The sequence below is a fragment of the Anomaloglossus baeobatrachus genome, chromosome 5 (genome assembly GCF_048569485.1).
Source record: "Anomaloglossus baeobatrachus isolate aAnoBae1 chromosome 5, aAnoBae1.hap1, whole genome shotgun sequence".
Lineage (NCBI taxonomy): Eukaryota > Metazoa > Chordata > Amphibia > Anura > Aromobatidae > Anomaloglossus > Anomaloglossus baeobatrachus.
In genome coordinates, this window is record NC_134357.1 from 500,932,352 (window position 1) to 500,950,804 (window position 18,453).

The 18,453-nt window shown below is 51.8% G+C and overlaps 1 protein-coding gene across 1 annotated transcript in view; it reads right to left on the minus strand.

Moving 5' to 3' along the window:
• Positions 1–18,453, minus strand: part of LOC142312829 (uncharacterized) — a 177,211-nt gene that overhangs the window by 99,615 nt on the left and 59,143 nt on the right. Inside the window, 5 exon segments of the mRNA XM_075351815.1 lie at positions 6,231–6,321; positions 6,667–6,764; positions 6,848–6,971; positions 7,054–7,233; positions 7,363–7,503. Coding sequence (XP_075207930.1) covers positions 6,231–6,321; positions 6,667–6,764; positions 6,848–6,971; positions 7,054–7,233; positions 7,363–7,503 — 634 coding nt within the window.

Here is an 18,453-nt window from a genome sequence, read left to right on the forward strand (position 1 = left end):
AATAAACAGACTTACCACTGGGAAAAAACACGTCCGGGGATTATCCATGATCACGCAGTGGCCCCCACCTTGTTCCCTGGAAAGAGGCATGCCCCCATTCTCCAGAGCCCTTTGGGGGGGATGAAATGACAATAACACGACTTACCGCTGGTAAACGCCGTGTCTGGTTGCCGTCTGTGATCATTAGCGACTCCAGTATAGTGTGCCCCTTCTCTCCGAAATCGCCTTGGAGAAGGGAAAAAAGACAATGACAAGACTTACTGCTGGTCAACTCCGTGTCTGGTAGTTGTCTGTGAGCCCGCGGTAACTCGGCGAGCTTTGGATGTCCTCTGAGCACATAAGGGTCTGCTTCAAATGTCTTATGGGAGACCTGCATGCACGGAGAGAAGAGGGCTGTGCGTAGCCTTACGGCTTGACTCACCATTTGTAGCAGGCTATTCGTCATGCGCCAAGACATCCGGGTCCTGCTCGGAATCCAGCGGAGGTGGAAGCCTGGGCCATCACCCCAGAGCCGGAAGACTGCCAGAGGAAGGACAGTCTGGACCTGGGGGATAAGTGGAAACTGGGGGGGCCACAAGGACGAGACCTGGCGGGTCCGCTTCCAGCATAGGAGAAAAGGTCCCTGGTACGGGACTCCCCTCCCCGAGGGGATTGCGCCAGTCCTATATATGGTATGACCGAGCATCGGCCGGAGACGCGGCGCATGCGCACGAACCCGAGGGACGTAGCGAGGGGAGTTGTGGCCTGAGACAGGGCGTTACAAGCCGGCAGGGGTCAACAGCAAACTGACATCTTCTTGAAACTGACTCACAAAAAAGGGGACCGAGTCTTGGGCTTACCGGCCCAAAATCACTAAAAAGTCGAGCAGGAAACGCTATGTACTAAAAAACGTGATAGAAAAAACAAGTGCCCGCATAAGCAATGTAGGAGTCAATGTATGAAAGATCGTGCACGTATCTATAATAAAAAATGGACCCATATAAAAAAATATACACTACCAAAAGAGTGTGCTTTGTTTTTCCCCGAAAAAGGTTGCTGCAGCCTCAGCAATCCGCAGATCCGAAAGTCTGCCATAATCTTTGTTGTCTTTTTTTTTTTTTTTTTTTTGTCTTTTAAATAAAATGAACGCTGAGGGAGCGGGAAAAAATATCCCCCACCCCCCTGATGATGCTTGGGGCAGAGCGGAGGGCGGAGAAGGGGAAGCCGGCGGCCAATAGCGCTGCGCAGGAGGCGGGCCTGGGACGCCTAGGACCAGGCCGAAGCCGGGGGCTAAATTTTTACGCGAGGCGGCGGCGTCGCGGCCTAGGACGCCGAGGACCCGGCTGAAGCCGGGGGCTAAGGTATGACGCCGCCGCGCGGCCAGAGGCAGCGCCGGCTGATCCGGCCGCGAGGCGGCGGCGGCGCAGCCTGGGACGCCGAGTACCAGGCCGCAGCCGGGGGCTAAATTTGGACGCTGCCTCGCGGCAGAGGCAGCGCCGGCGGACCCGGCCGCGAGGCGGCGGCGTCGCGGCCCTAGGACGCCGAGGACTTGGCTGAAGCGGGGGGCTAAGGAGTGACGCCGCCGTGCGGCCAGAGGCAGCGCCGGCTGATCCGGCCGCGAGGCATAGGACGCCGAGGACCCGGCCGAAGCCGGGGGGGAAATTCTGACGCTGCCGCGCTGGCGCGGGCAGAGGCAGCGCCGGCGGATCCGGCAGCAAGGCGGCGGCGTCGCAGCCTGGGACGCCGAGTACCAGGCCGCAGCCGGGGGCTAAATTTGGACGCTGCCTCGCGGCAGAGGCAGCGCCGGCGGACCCGGCCGCGAGGCGGCGGCGTCGCGGCCTAGGACGCCGAGGACCCGGCTGAAGCCGGGGGCTAAGGTATGACGCTGCCGCGCGGGCAGAGGCAGCGCCGGCGGATCCGGCCGCGAGGTGGCGGCGGCGCGGCCTAGGACGCCGAGGACCCGGCCGAAGCCGGGGGGTAAATTATGACGCTGCCGCACGGCAGGGGCAGCGCCGGCGTACCTGGCCGCGAGGCGGCGGCGTCGCGGCCTGGGACCCCACGGACCCGGCCGAGGCCGGGGGCTAAATTTGAGGCTGCCGCGCCGCAGCAGCGATCCGAAACTGCCCGGCCTAGGAGTCTTCAGGGAGCTCCGCGGATGTTGCGGGGGTGCCCGGCGACTAGGCCCAGACCGGGGCCTAAATTTTTGCAGCCGCCCGAGGGGGAGAAGGTAGGAGAGGGTGTCCTACCTGATCCTCGGCGCGCTGTAGAGTGCAGGCTGAGACTCTGCACATACTCCTGTGTGCACCGCTCGCAGAAGGGATGGCTGCGGGCACCAGGGAGCCGGCTGAAGAAGGCAGGGAGGTGGACCTGGTGGGGATAGAAACCCCTAAAAAACGTAGCAGCGCTGCGGGCCCCATCCAGATCGTGACACGCTGTGGTCCAGTCCCTATTTGCCGAGCCCCTTGCGCCCTTTGGGGTGATACCGCAGAGCGGATAGGGGTGCCCAGGAAGATTCTGCCCCGCACGAACACACCAGGGAATGGTACCGCGGGAATGGACGGGGGCGAGGGCCCAAAGACTCAAACCTCTGCGACCCTAGGGAGTGGTACCCACCGGGCTGCGAGAGCTGAGGAAGAGAAGTACGATACCTGCAGAAACAGAAAAGTACCACAGATGAGAGCGACGAGTGTCGCCGAGAAAAAATGAAAAAAAAAAAAAAAAATACGCAAAAAATCAAGTGGCTGAAGGGGGCCCAGTCGGCCCACATCAGCCTCCTACGACACTAAGCAAAAAACTGATTGAGCCCGCCTCCGGCTCAGGGGTTATACTGCTGGGGAGGAGCTAACTTTTTCTGTTTACTTAGTGTCAGCCTCCTAGTGACAGCAGCATAACCCATGGTCCTGTGTCCCCCAATGAAACGATAGAGAAATTCTTTTTTTATATAAACTAGAACAAAAAAGCGCACGTTTGTTATCGCCACATCCGTAATGACTCAAGAAATAAAATCATACCATAAACCATATGACGAGTACAATTAAGAGGAATAAAATAAACGAGTGAAAAGTGTTCAAAAGAAAAGACCCAAAAGGTGTATAGAAAAAAAAATATGGTATAATTAAAAAATGCAGCCCCCCAAATTAAATTTTTCACATGTGCGGCCCAGCTGAGTTTGAGACCCCTGGTATAAGCGATCAAGTGATAGTAGCTTCAAATCAGCAAGGAGGACTATGATGACTTTATGATGAACTCAGGAGGGCTGGAGATGCAGCAGAAACACTCACTCCTGTGTTACCTCTGGTAGGGAAATGTATTACTTCAGAATGTAGGAACCTCGAACCCGTACTATTTCGTCTGTATACTCATTTATCATACGTGATGCCTGATTCCCCTTTCCTGGCCAGGAGGTGTGGTATGTGCTGACCATGAATGGGAGCAGCTCTGCTTGTTCGGACACAGATGTTAGACAGTACATAGAAGGAGCACATTTATAAGAATATTTCAGCACAGGAACATTTTTTTAAGCACTTTCAATTGTAAATTTTTTATTTTCACTGCTCTCAAGTATGCAGGGTATTTTTTTTTAATGTGTAAAAAGTTCCGATCCTTTAAATTAGAGACAATTTCACCATTCCAGTAACATTAGGATAAATGGATAATGACAGTTCTTCCTCTATGTAGGTGAGCAGAACTACACAGTTTTATTTTTAAACAATAAAACTTATGTAAAGCACCAAAGTGAAATTTAAAACATACCTTTTATTAATTCATTAAAAAATTAAAAATATATCATGTGAAATCCCACAACCATAATGAGAATTGAGATCACTCACGTCATAGAACATAAATTCATGTGATCTACTAAGGCCAAGATAATTAGTCTCGTATGCTCTTTATCAATCACCCAAAAATTAAATAAACAAATGGGAGATAGATTATAGAGAGGCTATACCGATATGTTTTTGTTAAGCACTCATGACATAGTAGCTATCAATAAAATATAATCAAAACATCTTGTGCCCGACATGTAAACGCATAAAATGAACATTTGCTAATGCAGATTTGTCCCAGTTAATGGATAGGCTGGAATATTGTCCAAATACATCGAAGGTAGAAATAACGTAAGGTAGGGTATCTTTAACTTGGTCCACAAAAATTATATCATCTACATAAAAGGTCAATCGTATCTGTTCTGTGAACTGAGATTCCCTTGATTAGTGATGATTAGAGATGAGCTAATTAGTGATTAGTGATGATTAGAGAGATCAGTGGAAGTTTGATTCAATTGGTTCAGCCGGACTTTAGATAAAGTTCAGTTTGGGGTTGGAATTTGACCTGAACACCAATAGAAGTTACTAATTGGGTAGATCAGGTATATGCCCACATGCAGCCCGCCATAAATAGATCACTTCTGGTGGCGGGTGGGCGGCATTTTTCCTCTTATATTGTTTGTTTTGCGCAGACTACATCCGATCATGCTGTTGTTACCTGCAGTGCGAGCCACTTGCAGTGTTTTAACTGTTCGCACGGGAGGTAACAACAGCATGATCGGATGTAGTGGGTTGATGTCACGGCCGGGTATAGAAGCTATACCAGTCATATAGTACAATACAAAGGAAAGGGGAAAGGAATGTCCTATCACTAGGGAAAGGGATAAGTGGTGACCATGACAGCAACCTGCAGCTCACCCTTACTGCCCTCACCAACCCTATACAGGTTTCGCACTTGCTGCCGAGCAGGAATACCTCACCCTAGGCAAACCTTGATCTGGGATCTAAGTAAGGATGGCGGGTATGAGCGCTTGTCAACAGCATTAATGCTAAGGGAGACAAAAGGAAACAATACAGGGGAAACACAAATGCTACCACCTGAACCCAGGTAAATAGCAAAAGTCAAACACTTATCTTAAAAGCAGCTACCACCGAAGTTTCTGGAAAAACAAGAGTCGACGACCGCTGCTAACCACAGTCAGGAACAACAATAAACTGCACCCAAACCACCCCAGGGTGAGGTTTATAAAGGAAGTCAGAGGCTGGCAACTAAGAGGAAAAACTGACAGTTTCCCAGGGTCATAGAGTCCGCTGCTGCAGAAACAGGGAGCTATCAGATAACAACACCTGCTGCCAACCTCTGGGATTTTCTAACATTTGCTGCCACTGGATTGTCAGCCAACCGTGGGTGGGAAGAGTGAAATGCAAGCAACAACCTAGTGGCATTTACATCAGATGATGGAACCCATGTCCTCTCCTCTGGTCCATAGCCCCTCCTGTGGACAAGATACTGAAGTGAGCAACATACACGGTGAGAGTCAACAATTTTGGCAATCTGAAACTCAAGATTGACATCCACGAAGACCAGGACGGGTGGTAAAGGAGAGGATTTCAGTGGTTCAACAAATTTCTTTAACAATGACCTATGAAATCTGTTGTGAATTTTCAAGGCCCGTGGAAGTTCCAGGCAAAATGCTACCGGGTTAATGATATGAGTGATTTTATAGGGAACAATAAACCTCGGACCCAACCTCCAAGTTGGATTTTTCAATTTGATGTTTCTGGAGGATAACCATACAAAATTATTCACTCTGAGGTCCGGATCTAGCAAACGCTTTTTATCAGCCAAACATTTCTACCTATCACCCATCATCCTAAGATTCCTCTGAACTTTTTGCAATACCGAAGAGAGCGAAGCAGAAAAATGCTCCTTTTCTGGAATACCAGAAGCCCCCTTCCCTGTAAATGTGCCACATTGAGGGGGAAAAGCGTATGCGCCAAATAATGGCGACCTACCAGTAGACTCCTTACGTCAGTTGATGATGGCAAACTCGGCCACAGGTAAAAATGATGCTCAGCCCTCCTGAGTCTCAAAGACAAGGCATCTGGGATAAGTCTCCAGATTCAGATTAGAGTTGGCTACAATGTCCAAACTGTGGACCTCTGGTGGCAAGTATTCTGGAACTTCAACCAGGAATGCTCTATCAAATCCTATTATTTACCCCTCATTGAATAATCTCTCCCATCTGGACATTAAAAACGTTGTGTCATATATCCTAAAAAATACAACACAGAATTATACAAGGCAGTAAATGAGTAGAACATAGCAGGTTTTACTCACCTTTGTGGTTATCTGAAGGAATTAGAATGCAATTAGAAAACAACATACCATAAACCAAAAAAAGTCAACATATACTAAAAAGCTACAAGACAATAAAAGAATAAACTTCAGTGACTTTTCTCCATTCAGTGATTACTACTCACCTGGATAGTAATCTGCACCTAGCTCCACTTTACACCACTCATCATCCATCACATATGTCTCTGTAGTATTAATATGGGTCAAATCTTTACCCTGAAACAAATATTGTTATAGAGACAGATGAAGTCATAAGAAATTATTTCAAAGATAATAAATTATCATGATGACCAAACATTACATGGCAGCAATAGTTATCACATAACTTCAGGTCTCCTGTATAAATCCAACCTGTCGACTCCTATTTCTAAAAAGCAGTCTCCATAACCAGAAAATAGTGAGAAGATGCAGACATCTAATGTCTATGATCAACTTTATCCTGTCATCTCCATCTTTCTCATCCCACAGTTATGAAACATATAATACCCAAGACTGAAGACAAGACCTTCATAACCTTCCACACATCATAGGGAGATTTCATGACACATTCACTCCATCTACCTGATCATCCTGAAGAACATTGGGATTTTCTATAGAACAGTCCTGTGGGAGAAGAGGACGGGGACATCTCTCTGGTGTTGTCCTCTCACTGGATAGAACTGGAGGAAACACACACAGGGTCTGAATTCAATCTTTACATACAGATAATAATAATACATGTGTATTTAGTCCTGTCTATTACCTGGTGATATGAGGAGCTGGGAATCCTCCATCATGACGTCCTTGTAAAGATCTCTGTGTCCTTCTAAATACTCCCACTCCTCCATGGAGAAATAGACGGTGACATCCTGACACCTTATAGGAACCTGACACATACAATGATACCATCATCCCCCGATCCCTTCATAGCGTTACTGTATAATGTCCCCGCATTCCCAGCAGTGTCACCTCTCCAGTCAGCAGCTCAATCATCTTGTAGGTGAGTTCTAGGATCTTCTGGTCATTGATGTCCTCATGTATCAGGGGGTGAAGTAGAGGCCCCGTGATTGGACTCAGGGGTCTTCCCCATCCCTCAGACATAGGGGACTGACAGCGCTCACTAGAGGTCTTCTTCACTACTGTGTAATCCTGGTTATGGAGAAACACATTAATAAATCTCACTACAGACATTTCCAGAGTCCTCACCTCTCCAGTTCTGTCCATCTGTTATTCCCATAGATAACAATGATGTAATGTGATGTCATCAGAATCTCTCACCTCCCCAGTAAGACGGAAGAGGATATCTAGGGTGAGGTGTAATATCCTCTCTGCCATCTTGTCCCTGTCCCTATCCATCCTTAATGGGTTAATCAGGAAACTTTTCTCATAGAGAAGATCTGAGAGGATCCGATATTGTAGGGACCTGAATGGGGAGAAGATGACGATGTAACATCAAAAAGATCCCATGTAAGAAATCTCCGGAGCTGTTACCGGCTTCACATGATCACTACATCCAGTGTAACACACAATCCAATTATAGTCACAGACTGAGTGTATCACTCATACCAGCGTCCCCACGCTGTCCTGCCCCCCTCCCCAGCAGGGATGTCTGTTCTCTCACCTGCCCGTCCTGAGGTGGCTGCCTTGTCCTCGGTCCATTCTGCTGCCTTGCAGAGCCTGTGTACACTTCACAGGCTTCATGGTACTACCAGGGCTGTATTTTGCCTTCGTGCTGCCCTAGGCACTTTAAGTGGTCGCGCCCCTTAGTGACAACGTAAAACTGAGTTTTCGCACACGACATCTGTTTAAGGCAGATCTACTCTGTAGCACACTTTAAAAAGTATCAATAAGAAACGAACCCCCCCCCCAATGGGAATCACCACAGGCACATCAAAACATAGCATGAGTATAAAATATTCCCACCACACCGTCCCCACTTATATACTGTGACTGTGACACTGCCCCTAATAAACTACACACTGCCCTCCCTTATAAACTACTGTATATCCACCACACCTTCCTCGATTATGAAATATGATCTGTACATTGTGAGGAGGGAGCAGCATGATGTGAGGACAATGTCCCATGCATGCTGCCCCCTCCTCACAATGTCCCATGCATGCTGCCCCCTCCTCACAATGTCCCATGCATGCTGCCCCCTCCTCACAATGTCCCATGCATGCTGCCCCCTCCTCACAATGTCCCATGAATGCTGCCCCCTCCTCACAATGTCCCTTGCATGCTGCCCCCTCCTCACAATGTCCCATGCATGCTGCCCCCTCCTCACAATGTCCCTTGCATGCTGCCCCCTCCTCACAATGTCCCATGCATGCTGCCCCCTCCTCACAATGTCCCATGCATGCTGCCCCCTCCTCACAATGTCCCATGCATGCTGCCCCCTCCTCACAATGTCCCATGCATGCTGCCCCCTCTTCACAATGTCCCATGCATGCTGCTCCCTCCTCACAATGTCCCATGCATGCTGCCCCTCCTCACAATGTCCCATGCATGCTGCTCCCTCCTCACAATGTCTCATGCATGCTGCCCCCTCCTCACAATGTCTCATGTATGCTGCTCCCTCCTCACAATGTCCCATGAATGCTGCTCCCTCCTCACAATGTCTCATGCATGCTGCCCCCTCCTCACAATGTCTCATGTATGCTGCTCCCGCCTCACAATGTCCCATGCATGCTGCTCCCTCCTCACAATGTCCCATGCATGCTGCTCCCTCCGCACAATGTCTCATGCTTGATGCTCCCTCCTCACAATGTCCCATGCATGCTGCTCCTTCCTCACAATGTCCCATGCATGCTGCTCCCTCCTCACAATGTCTCATGCATGCTGCCCCCTCCTCAGTGTCCCATGCATGCTGCCCCCTTCTCACAATGTCCCATGCATGCTGCCCCCTCCTCACAATGTCTCATGCATGCTGCCCCCTCCTCAGTGTCCCATGCATGCTGCCCCCTTCTCACAATGTCCCATGCATGCTGTCCCTCTCCATGAGCTCCTAATGCTGCCTTCCTCTTTTCCATAATGAGACCTTCATGTTGCCCCACTCATGCTAAGACCACCACACTAACGCTTATGCTGAGACCCCCCACACACACACTACCCCACTCTTGATATTGACTCCCCTACATTGCTCCACTCCATACTGATCCCACACATGCTGCCCCTTCTTCACAATGAGCTCCCAATGCTGCCCCCTCTTATTCTGAGTCCTTACACTCCCCCCACCCAATCGATTTTGTCATTGCACTATCCCTCATCCCTTGTCCTCTGTCTCTAGCATTAGCCCCTCTCTCCCACTCCCCCAGCATCAGCCTCTCTCCCCCAGCATCAGCCTCTATCTTCCCTCAGCATCAGCCTCTCTTCCCCAGTCTCAGCCTTTGCCTCCCCCCAGCCTCAGCCTGCCCCAGTCTCCGCCTCAGCCTCCCTCCAGTCTCAGCCTCAGCCTCCCTCAAGTCTCAGCCTCAGCCTCCCTCCAGTCTCAGCCTCAGCCTCCCTCCAGCCTCCCCCCAGTCTCTGCCTCTGCCTCCCTCCAGCCTCCCCCCAGTCTCTGCCTCTGCCTCCCTCCAGCCTCCCCCCAGTCTCAGCCTCAGCCTCCCTCCAGTCTCAGCCTCAGCCTCCCTCCAGCCTCCCCCCAGTCTCAGCCTCAGTCTCCCTCCAGCCTCCCCCCAGTCTCAGCCTCCCTCCAGTCTCAGCCTCTGCCTCCCTCCAGTCTCAGCCTCTGCCTCCCTCAAGTCTCAGCCTCAGCCTCCCTCCAGTCTCAGCCTCTGCCTCCCTCAAGTCTCAGCCTCAGCCTCCCTCCAGTCTCAGCCTCAGCCTCCCTCCAGCCTCCCCCCAGTCTCTGCCTCTGCCTCCCTCCAGCCTCCCCCCAGTCTCAGCCTCAGCCTCCCTCCAGTCTCAGCCTCAGCCTCCCTCCAGCCTCCCCCCAGTCTCCCTCCAGCCTCCCCCCAGTCTCAGCCTCCCTCCAGTCTCAGCCTCTGCCTCCCTCCAGCCTCCCCCAGTCTCTGCCTCTGCCTCCCTCCAGCCTCCCCCCAGTCTCTGCCTCTGCCTCCCTCCAGCCTCCCCCCAGTCTCAGCCTCAGCCTCCCTCCAGTCTCAGCCTCAGCCTCCCTCCAGCCTCCCCCCAGTCTCAGCCTCAGTCTCCCTCCAGCCTCCCCCCAGTCTCAGCCTCCCTCCAGTCTCAGCCTCTGCCTCCCTCCAGCCTCCCCCAGTCTCAGCCTCAGCCTCCCTCCAGCCTCCCTCCAGTCTCTGCCTCCCTCCAGCCTCCCCCCAGTCTCTGCCTCTGCCTCCCTCCAGCCTCCCCCCAGTCTCTGCCTCTGCCTCCCTCCAGCCTCCCCCCAGTCTCAGCCTCTGCCTCCCTCCAGCCTCCCCCCAGTCTCTGCCTCTGCCTCCCTCCAGCCTCCCCCCAGTCTCTGCCTCTGCCTCCCTCCAGCCTCCCCCCAGTCTCTGCCTCTGCCTCCCTCCAGCCTCCCCCCAGTCTCTGCCTCTGCCTCCCTCCAGCCTCCCCCCAGTCTCTGCCTCTGCCTCCCTCCAGCCTCCCCCCAGTCTCAGCCTCTGCCTCCCTCCAGCCTCCCCCCAGTCTCAGCCTCTGCCTCCCCCCAGTCTCAGCCTCTGCCTCTCTCCAGCCTCCCCCCAGTCTCAGCCTCCCTCCAGCCTCCCCCCAGTCTCAGCCTCTGCCTCCCTCCAGCCTCTTCCCAGTCTCTGCCTCTGCCTCCCTCCAGCCTCCCCCCAGTCTCTGCCTCTGCCTCCCTCCAGCCTCCCCACAGTCTCTCCCTCTGCCTCCCTCCAGTCTCCCCCCAGTCTCAGCCTCTGCCTCCCTCCAGCCTCCCCCCAGTCTCTGCCTCTGCCTCCCTCCAGCCTCCCCCCAGTCTCAGCCTCTGCCTCTCTCCAGCCTCCCCCAGTCTCAGCCTCTGCCTCCCTCCAGCCTCCCCCCAGTCTCTGCCTCTGCCTCCCTCCAGCCTCCCCCCCAGTCTCTGCCTCTGCCTCCCTCCAGCCTCCCCCAGTCTCAGCCTCTGCCTCCCTCCAGCCTCCCCACAGTCTCAGCCTCTGCCTCCCTCCAGTCTCAGCCTCTGCCTCCCTCCAGCCTCCCCCCAGTCTCAGCCTCTGCCTCTCTCCAGTCTCAGCCTCTGCCTCCCTCCAGCCTCCCCCCAGTCTCAGCCACTGCCTCCCTCCAGTCTCAGCCTCTGCCTACCTCCAGCCTCCCCCCAGTCTCAGCCTCTGCCTTCCTCCAGCCTCCCCCCAGTCTCAGCCTCTGCCTCCCTCCAGCCTCCCCCCAGTCTCAGCCTCTGCCTCCCTCCAGTATCTGCCTTTGCCGCCTCCCCCCCCGCATGCGCAGATCTCTGGTCTGCATTAGAGACACTCCCACGCTCCTTATGAATCCACTTACCTGCTCCAGTGCCCGCCGCCATCTTCCTGGCTCACGTGAGTATCCTCTTCTGACACCGGCTTCCATCACGGCGTCCTCCACGGCGTCCTGCTGTGAGCTCTGCATGTGACGTCCACACAGCAGTGGACGCAGCACAGAGGAAGGAGCTGATTGGCGGGCGCCTGTGACCCCGGAAGTGCAGGCGCCGGCAGTTCCGGGGTCAATCAGCTCCCTGTGCTCGGCGGCCACAAAAAAAAAAAAAAAAAAAAAAAAAAATTTTTTTTTTTTTTTTTTGCTGCCAGAAGGTGCCGCCCCTCACAATCTGCCGCCCTAGGCACCGGACCACGGGTGCCTAATGGTAAATACGGCCCTGGGTACTACCCAATGGCTGAGCGTGCGGCCACACACTTTTCTTAAAGGGCCATCATACCCTGACCTGGAAGTGCCTCTCAGGTCAGCTGAGAGGTTTAGGTATTTAAGGCACCTTCTCCTTAAGGGAGTTGCCTTGGCAACGAGTTTCTAACATTGTTAGTTCTCAAGTCCCATTGTGCTGCTGCCGTCATTGTGCTGAGGTCTGCTGCTGATACGTAAATATAATTTTAATGCTCTGCCAGTTTGCTATCCTGCTGCTGGCTACCACAATACCCGCCATTGCAAGTAACCACGCCAGTCGCTGATCTAGCCATCCACCCTGGATGGATCCACAACGCCTGCTGTTGCTGTCATTACTACTAACAGAGGCTGTATTGTGTCTGTAGCACCAGCTGCCAGGGTACCGCAGATCCCCTGGGGCTTCCCTCTGCTGGCTGCTTACCAGCGTGTGTACCTGCTGCCAGTGAAGACTTGGCGGCCGATCCAGTTCACTCCTCCAGGCAAGTGAATGGTACCTTTGGTCCAGTGGACCCACTAATACATTGCTCGCCCCGTGAGCATAACACTGAGATTTATCACATAGTAGATGATCCAAACCAACACCAAGAACAAAGCAAGTCTGAAAGAAAATCTAATTATGTCTCTTGGAATGGCGCAACACAATAACACATAAAAAGGCTCAGTACTCAAGGTGTTACTGGGGACTCTCCACATACCTCCTCCTGCAGAGCCGCACACTGGGTATATGGCTGCTCTGTGCTTACAGGACCTGTGATGATGTCACATGGAGGGGAGGAGTCAGGGGTCACATGATCAGCTCCTCAGTGTGTGCAGGACTCTGCTGTGCTGGATGAGGTGAAATTTATTTACTACTCGAAATAGACACGCCCACCGGCGGCTGTGATTGGTTGCCATGAGACAGCTGTCACTCAGCGTGGGGGCGTGTCTGATTGCAACCAATCATAGGCGCCTGTGGGCAGGGGAAGCAGGGAATACGTGATGGATTAATGAGCGGCCAGCATTTTCAAAAGAGGAGAAGCGCCAGCAGTGTGAACGCCGTGCAGCGCCGCGCCGGTGATCGTGGATCGGTGAGTATAAGAGAGGGGGTGGAAGGGAGAGAACTACATGGACAGAGAGAGATAGAGACATAGAGAGAGACAGATTGACCGACAGAGAGAGAGAGACCAAAAGACCTGCCTTTGTTATGTTAAAAAAACATGCGGATCACAACAAAAATGCAATGCAAACGCACTGCTTAGCATTTTGGCAGTGTTTTTCTACAACAACTCGTTTTCAATGGGTGTAGAACGCAGCCAAAATGGCAAAAACAATTGACATGCTGCTTCTTCTTCTGACAGATAATGGTGGTGGTTTTGGGGGCAGCGACAGGTTGTTTTAAATCAATAAATACCACAGAATTGCACCACCAAATACTATAATATTTTGTCTCCTACAATGTGACAACAACCATTACTGAGGGGGTTAATGCCCCCTGTGCCCAGCAATGGGGAATCTCCACATACCTCCTCCTGCAGAGCCGCACACTGGAGATATGGCTGCTCTGTGCTTACAGGACCTGTGATGATGTCACATGGAGGGGAGGAGTCAGGGTCACATGATCAGCTCCTCAGTGTGTGCAGGGCTCTGCTGTGCTGGGTGTCAAGGGGCTGGATGAGGTGAAGTTAGTGTGGATGTAGCAGAGCTATGTGTGTACGACTTGTACGAAGCGGAGACGTGTGTGTACGACTTGTACGAAGCGGAGACGTGTGTGTACGACTTGTACGAAGCGGAGACGTGTGTGTACGAGGTATACGTAGAGGTGCCGTTTGTGTACGAAGCTGTGCCATATATTTGTGTACGATGTGTCCAGAGTGAAGCCGTGTGTGTATGAGGTGTATGGAGCGGAGCCATGCGTGTGTGTGTGTGTATGATGTGTACGGAGTGAAGCTGTGTGTGTACCGAGCAGAGCCGTGTGTGACTTGCAGTGTAATCCAGTCATACGTGATGAGCTTATTTTCTGGACTGACCATTGTCAACAAATTTTGCCAGAAAATTTGATTAGCAGCAAATCGATTCGCTGTGAATTGAAAGTACTTCAATTTAAGGCCAATTTTCGTGTTAGCCTGGCAGTTTTTAATAAAGTTTCCACAGACAGACATAAGGGGGCTTTACACGCTACGATATCGTTAATGGTTTGTCGTCGGGGTCACGTTGTTAGTGACGCACATCCGGCGTCATTAACGATATCGCAGCGTGTGACACTGACCAGCAACCTTAAGCGACCTCAAAAATGGTGAAAATCGTTCACCATGGAGAGGTCGTCCCAAACTCAAAAATCGGTAAGGGTTGTTTATCCAGGTGGTTCATCGCTCATGCGGCAGCACACATCGCTATGTGTGACACCGCAGGAGTGAGGAACGTCTCCTTACCTGCCGCCGGTCACAATGCAGAAGGAAGGAGGTGGGCGGGATGTTACGTCCTGCTCATCTCCGCCCCTCCGCTTTGATTGGCCGGCCGCTTAGTAACGTTGCGGTGACGTCGCTGTGATTCCGAACGTCCCTTCCCCTTGAAGGAGGGATTGTTCGGCAGTCACAGCAATGCCACCGACCAGGTAAGTACGTGTAACGCTGCCGTAGCGATAATGTTTGCTACGGCAGCGATCACAAACAATCGCATGCGCGACGGGGGCGGGTACTTACACGCTCGCTATCGCTACAAATTGCTAGCGATATCGCTACCGTGTAAAGCCCCCTTTAGGCTTGAAACACACTTATGCGTGTAAAATCGGTCCGAGTTGCATGATAAAAAGTCGGACGATTTCAGTTCACTTTATGATCAGTGTGCAATGCAACAGCACTGCGATCATGGGATTTTTCTCATGATTGCAGTGCGTGTGCAATGCATGTTTGATGCGTATGGGATCCGTTTTTACTATGTCATCTGCCATTCAGCTCTGCTACATGGCTGCTGACAGCAGACACAGACAGAGCCATGTAGCAGAGCTGAATGGCCGCTGACAGCAGACACAGACAGAGCCGCACGATCAGAATGAAGTCGGATGAACTTCACCCGACTTCATTGTCATCCTGCAGCTCTGTCTGTGTGGCATGGCCACTGATTTTCGGTCACCGGTGACCGCAAATCCCCTGAGTGACCGCAGTGAGCCGCGCGATCAGCGGTGCCGTCACTGAGGTTACCCACGGCCACAGCTGCAGTCCTCCTGCTGAGATCTGTGGCCACGGGTAACCTAAGTGATGTCATCGCTGATAGCCCTACTCACTTCAGTCGCTGCGGGGAGCTCACAGAGAGCGGTCGTGGTCTGTGACTGCTCTCTGTCAGCTTCTGATGTAGCAGAGCTGACAGCGTCAAGGGACCTCTGGATTACGTCGGACATAGAAGTGTATTTGTGGACTTGAATAAAGTGGTGAAAGAGGGTTGTTTTTTTGTTATTTATTTCAAATAAAGGATTTTTTGGGTGTATGTCTTCATTTTTTTAATCTTACAGGTTAATCATGGAAGGTATCTCGGGGAGACACCTGCCATGATTAATCTAGGACTTAGTGGCAGCTATGAAATAAAGAAATAACGTTTGGAACACCATTCTAAGTCTGAACTGGGTGCAAAAACCTAAAAAAAATCACTATATGGAGAGAAGGTATGCACACCAGTGACTATGTAAGGGGAATACATGTAATAGCAGTAACTGCTGTGTGAATACTGGCCTGAAAAATACAATAGCTACATGGAAAAATGACTATGGAATCTGCATTACTGCCATGAAATATGAATAAAGAGAAATTTAGCTATTTTATTGATCAATGCAACAGAGCCCCAAACCTCTTCACGGTATTCTCTTATTTTTGGGGTCGCTAGCTAATGTGTGTCCTCTCATGCAGTTAAAAAACTTACCACGTATGGGAAGCTGAGATCCAGGCTATATATGTATGATGTGGACCGGCAAGGTATGGGTGGGGTCGGGTTCACAAACGAAAGACTACTATCAAATAAAGAAATAACGTTTGGAACACCATTCTAAGTCTGAACTAGGTGCAAAAAGCTGCCATTAACTCCTTATTACCTCGATTGCCACCGCACCAGGGCAATTCGGGATGGCCGGGTACAGTCCCGGGACTGTCGCATCTAATGGATGCGGCTATTTCGGGCGGCTGCTGGCTGATATTGTTAGGCTGGGGGGCTCCCCATAACGTGGGGTTCCCCATCCTGACAATACTAGCCTTCAGCCATGTGGCTTTACCCTGGCTGGTATTAAAATTGGGGGGGAACCGCACGCCGTTTTTTTTTTAAATTATTTATTTATTTATTTTACTGCATGATATAGACCTGCCCACCGGCAGCTGTGATTGGTTGCAGTGAGACAGCTGTCACTCATCGTGGGCGCGTGTCTGACTGAAACCAATCATAGGCACCGGTGGGCGCGTAAAGCAGGGAATACGAGATTGAATAATGAGCGGCCGGCTTTTTCAAAAGAGGAGAAGCCGCCGGAGCAGTGTAAACGATGTGCAGCGCCGCGCTTGTGATCGAGGATTGGTGAGTATGAGAGAGGGGGAAAGGAATAGACCAACATGGACAGAGAGAGAGAACGACAGAGAGAGACCGACTGACAGACCGACAGAGAGAGAATAGAGACCGAGAGGGAGAGACCGATTGACAGAGATAGAGATTGACCAACATTGTGAGACCTCACTCATTTCCAATGTTTTGTGAAACATGCGATAAATGTATTTAGAAAAACAAATGTCACTAGGATGGTGTGAGTGCCGGTCCGTGTGACATCCGTTTATTTACCTGCTTCCATAGAGTTGCATTGGAGACAGGGCTGTATTTTTCCTTCATGCTGCCCTAGGTCGCGCCCCTTAGTGACCACGTAAAACTGAGTTTTCGCACACGACATCTGTTTAAGGCAGATCTACTCTGTAAAACACTTTAAAAAGTATCAATGAGAAACGAAGGGCACTAACCACCCACCAATGGGGATAACCACAGGCACATCAAAACATGGCATGAGTATAAAATATTCCCACCACACCGTCCCCACTTATATACTGTGACTGTCACACTGCCCCTAATAAACTAAAACACCACACTGCCCTCCCTTATAAATTATACCCACCACACCTTCATCGATTATGAAATATGATCTGTACATTGTGAGGAGGGAGCAGCATGATGTGAGGACAATGTCCCATGCATACTGCCCCCTCCTCACAATGTCCCATGCATACTGCCCCCTCCTCACAATGTCCCATGCATACTGCCCCCTCCTCACAATGTCCCATGCATACTGCCCCCTCCTCACAATGTCCCATGCATACTGCCCCCTCCTCACAATGTTCCATGCATACTGCCCCCTCCTCACAATGTCCCATGCATACTGCCCCCTCCTCACAATGTCCCATGCATACTGCCCCTCCTCACAATGTCCCATGCATACTGCCCCCTCCTCACAATGTCCCATGCATGCTGCCCCCTCCTCACAATCTCCCATGCATGCTGCTCCATCCTCACAATGTCACATGCATGCTGCTCCCTCCTCACAATGTCCCATGCATGCTGCCCCCTCCTCACAATGTCCCATGCATGCTTCCCCCTCCTCACAATGTCCAATGCATACTACCCCCTCCTCACAATGTCCCATGCATGCTGCCCCCTCCTCACAATGTCCCATGCATGCTGCCCCCTCCTCACAATGTCCCATGCATGCTGCCCCCTCCTCACAATGTCCCATGCATACTACCCCCTCCTCACAATGTCCCATGCATGCTGCCCCCTCCTCATAGTGTCCCATGCATGCTGCCCCCTCCTCACAATGTTCCATGAATGCTGCCCCCTCCTCACAATGTCCCATGCATGCTGTCCCCTCCTCACAATGTCCCTTGCATGCTGCCCCCTCCTCACAATGTCCCATGCATGCTGCCCCCTCCTCACAATGTCCCATGCATGCTGCCCCCTCCTCACAATGTCTCATGCATGCTGCCCCCTCCTCACAATGTCCCATGCATGCTGCCCCTTCCTCACAATGTCCCATGCATGCTGACCCCTCCTCACAATGTCCAATGCATACTACCCCCTCCTCACAATGTCCCATGCATGCTACCCCCTCCTCACAGTGTCCCATGCATGCTGCCCCCTCCTCTCAGTGTCCCATGCATGCTGCCCCCTCCTCACAGTGTCCCATGCATGCTGCCCCCTCCTCACAGTGTCCCATGCATGCTGCCCCCTCCTCACAGTGTCCCATGCATGCTGCCCCCTTCTCACAATGTCCCATGCATGTTGCCCCTCTCCATAAGCTCCTAATGCTGCCTTCCTCTTTTCCATAATGACACCTCCATGTTGCCCCACTCATGCTAAGAACACCACACTAATGTTTATGCTGAGACACCCCCGCACACACACACGACTTCACTCTTGATATTGACACCCCTACATTGCTCCACTCCATACTGATCCCACACATGCTGCCCCTTCTCCATAATGAGCTCCCAATGCTGCTATTCTGAGTCCTTACACTCCCCCCATCGATTTTGTCATTGCACTATCCCTCAACCCTTGTTCTCTGTCTCTAGTATTAACCCCTCTCTCCCCCAGCATCAGCCTCACTCCCCC